This window comes from Asparagus officinalis, chromosome 7, assembly GCF_001876935.1.
Source record: "Asparagus officinalis chromosome 7, Aspof.V1, whole genome shotgun sequence".
Classification (NCBI taxonomy): Eukaryota; Viridiplantae; Streptophyta; class Magnoliopsida; order Asparagales; family Asparagaceae; genus Asparagus; species Asparagus officinalis.
Window position 1 is genome coordinate 6599246 of NC_033800.1, and position 2509 is coordinate 6601754.

Genomic DNA, 2509 nt, shown 5'->3' on the forward strand with positions numbered 1-2509 from the left:
GCAGACATCAAATCATCTAAAATGTCTTCTCAAAAGGAGTGAGATTTTTAGGTCTCGTTTGGTACGCGGGAATGAGTGAGAATGGAATATCAATTATCACTTATTTTTTCTTCCACTAAACACAACTTTTTTTTTAAGTTGGAATGTTCATTCACACTTCTCATCAATTCTCACTTTATGTGGGAATGATCATTCACAATGAAATGATAGGGAATGAGCATTCTCACTTAAAAGTGGGAATCAATAAAATATAAAAATTTAAAATACTTCCGTTCCCACTTTATTTTATAAATTGCATCTAAACGTGAGAATTGAAATGTGTATTCTTTTCTCACATTAATTTCATTCCATTATTTAGCGCATTCCATTAATTTTAATCAGTTAATGCTTGGTTCTCCAACGCTCAAAATTAGGATCATAAGCAATAATAGCCAAAAAAATAATATGGGTCCACTAGTAAATTACACCATCATTAACTATGTCATTCATCCGCTATTAATGAAGTCAACCACGATACCCTTCTAGATCTAAATCTACGCGGATATGTTTATTGCCGACCCACAACAACTCAACCCGACCCGTCTGAAGCCCAGCAACAGGGGATAAGGGATATGCTGACGTGGCAATCTCGCATTCACCCGCCAAAGATGCCTCAACACGCAATTTAAAAAAACTAAACGTACAGCAAAAAAAAAAATTTAAGCAGCCCAAATTCCTCAAATCCAATCAATGGCAACATTACAAAGCTGGGTCTCAACTCTCTCCAACCAAGTAAAACACCCTAATTAATCAAGATTTCATTAAAGCCATCTGATTCTTAACGCTGTTAATTACTCTCTGGGTTTTTGTTTCAGTTGTCTTTGCAGAGCTTAGCATCAAATAATCGGTCTGCAGTAATCCATTCATCGGCCGTCAAGGCAAACCCAAGGGATGAATTACTTCAGAATGAAAATGGTGTGTGAAGATTCTCGGTTACGATTTAGTGATCGGTTTTTTGTTTAAAAGTAATTTATGGATGTTTTCAGATTGTTCAAAGAGAGGTCTGATTCTAGTTGGCATGGGAGCATTGACTGCGAGCATGCTGCCATCAAATATTGCATCAGCTGAAGGTACTATATTTCAATTTGATATGGGTATTTTTTTTTAAATTGTATTTCTCTCCAGATGATTAAACTTTTGTATTTGTGCAGGAGTACCAGACAAATACCAAGCTTTTGTAGATATTACAGATGGATATTCGTACTATTACCCCTCTGATTGGAGGGTAGGTTAATTTGCACTAAGATTAATATTTTAGTTACTCGATATTGAAGCTCTATGAAGTTTTATTAGCTTGATTTAGATACTTGAGTTATCTGACATTTTTTTTCGTGTAGGAATTTGATTTTCTAGGTCATGATTCAGCATTCAAAGATCGCTTTGCAGCATTGCAACATGTTAGAGTCGGTTTCATTCCAACCGAGAAAAAAGATGTTCATGATTTGGGCCAAATGGAAGAGGTAAATGGAATCATTTTGTACTTTATTTTACAGAGGAATCATTCATTTTCTGTATACACTCAAGGATGATGAAATTATATTTATCGTCGTAGTGTTCTTTATGCTAATTGACTTTCCCTCAATTGATCTAATTTTCCTGACCGAGATTATTTTTCGGATTGACAGGTCATTTTTAATTTAGTTAAAAACGTATATGCTGCACCAACTCAAGTACCAACCATATATGACATTCAGGAGGTAAGTCATTAATTCTACATACAGCTACGCTTCAAAAAATTTGGAAACACTGATGTACACAAGGAGTTGGGTTTTTTTCTTTTCAGAGAAACAATAAGTGAATTTTCATATTAGTTCCTCGAAAATTACACTACTATAGTTGAGCAATATTATTTCATCACGTTATGGAGTATCGTGTTAATGTGATTCATTGATCTTCGTATATTGAGAATGTTTTGGTATTTGTTCATGCAGCGAACAGTCGATGGAAAGAATTACTGGACATTTGAGTATGAACTTGAATCTCCAAACTTTTCCCGAACTGCGTTTGCAACCATAGCTATCGGCAATGGTATGTTCGGTTAACATATTGGTAAATTTGCTTAAAACATTGCTAGTTTATGTCATGACTGAGTCATTCATTTGGATTTTTACTTGTTCAAATTTATGATTAAGGTGTATATGTCTAAATTCTAATACCTGATTTTTTTGAAGGACGGTACTATACTTTGGTTGTTGGGGCAAATCAAAGGCGATGGAGCAGAGTACGGAATAAACTCAAGGTGGTAGCAGATTCTTTCAAGATGCTTGACATATGAAGTCAACAGGCTCATATATTAGCTGAGTTCAGCTTTGTGCGACGATCAGAAGCTTGTTTTCCTTGTGCGTATACTTTTCTTCAACCTGCATGTTCTGCAGAATTCGACAAATATGGCAATCATTTACATACGCTTATATCTTGTAATCACCAGATTCTGGGAATTTGCAGTTTTTTTTCCTTTTAATCTGAAAGA

General features: G+C 35.0%; 1 protein-coding gene across 1 annotated transcript; it reads left to right on the plus strand.

Moving 5' to 3' along the window:
• On the plus strand, window positions 667–2500 carry LOC109849094 (photosynthetic NDH subunit of lumenal location 1, chloroplastic). Its single transcript, XM_020418883.1, has 8 exons — window positions 667–771; window positions 855–954; window positions 1026–1109; window positions 1191–1264; window positions 1377–1499; window positions 1665–1736; window positions 1971–2067; window positions 2211–2500. Exons 1-8 carry the CDS (start codon window positions 730–732, stop codon window positions 2312–2314), a joined length of 696 nt encoding a protein of 231 aa, XP_020274472.1. The 5' UTR covers window positions 667–729; the 3' UTR covers window positions 2315–2500.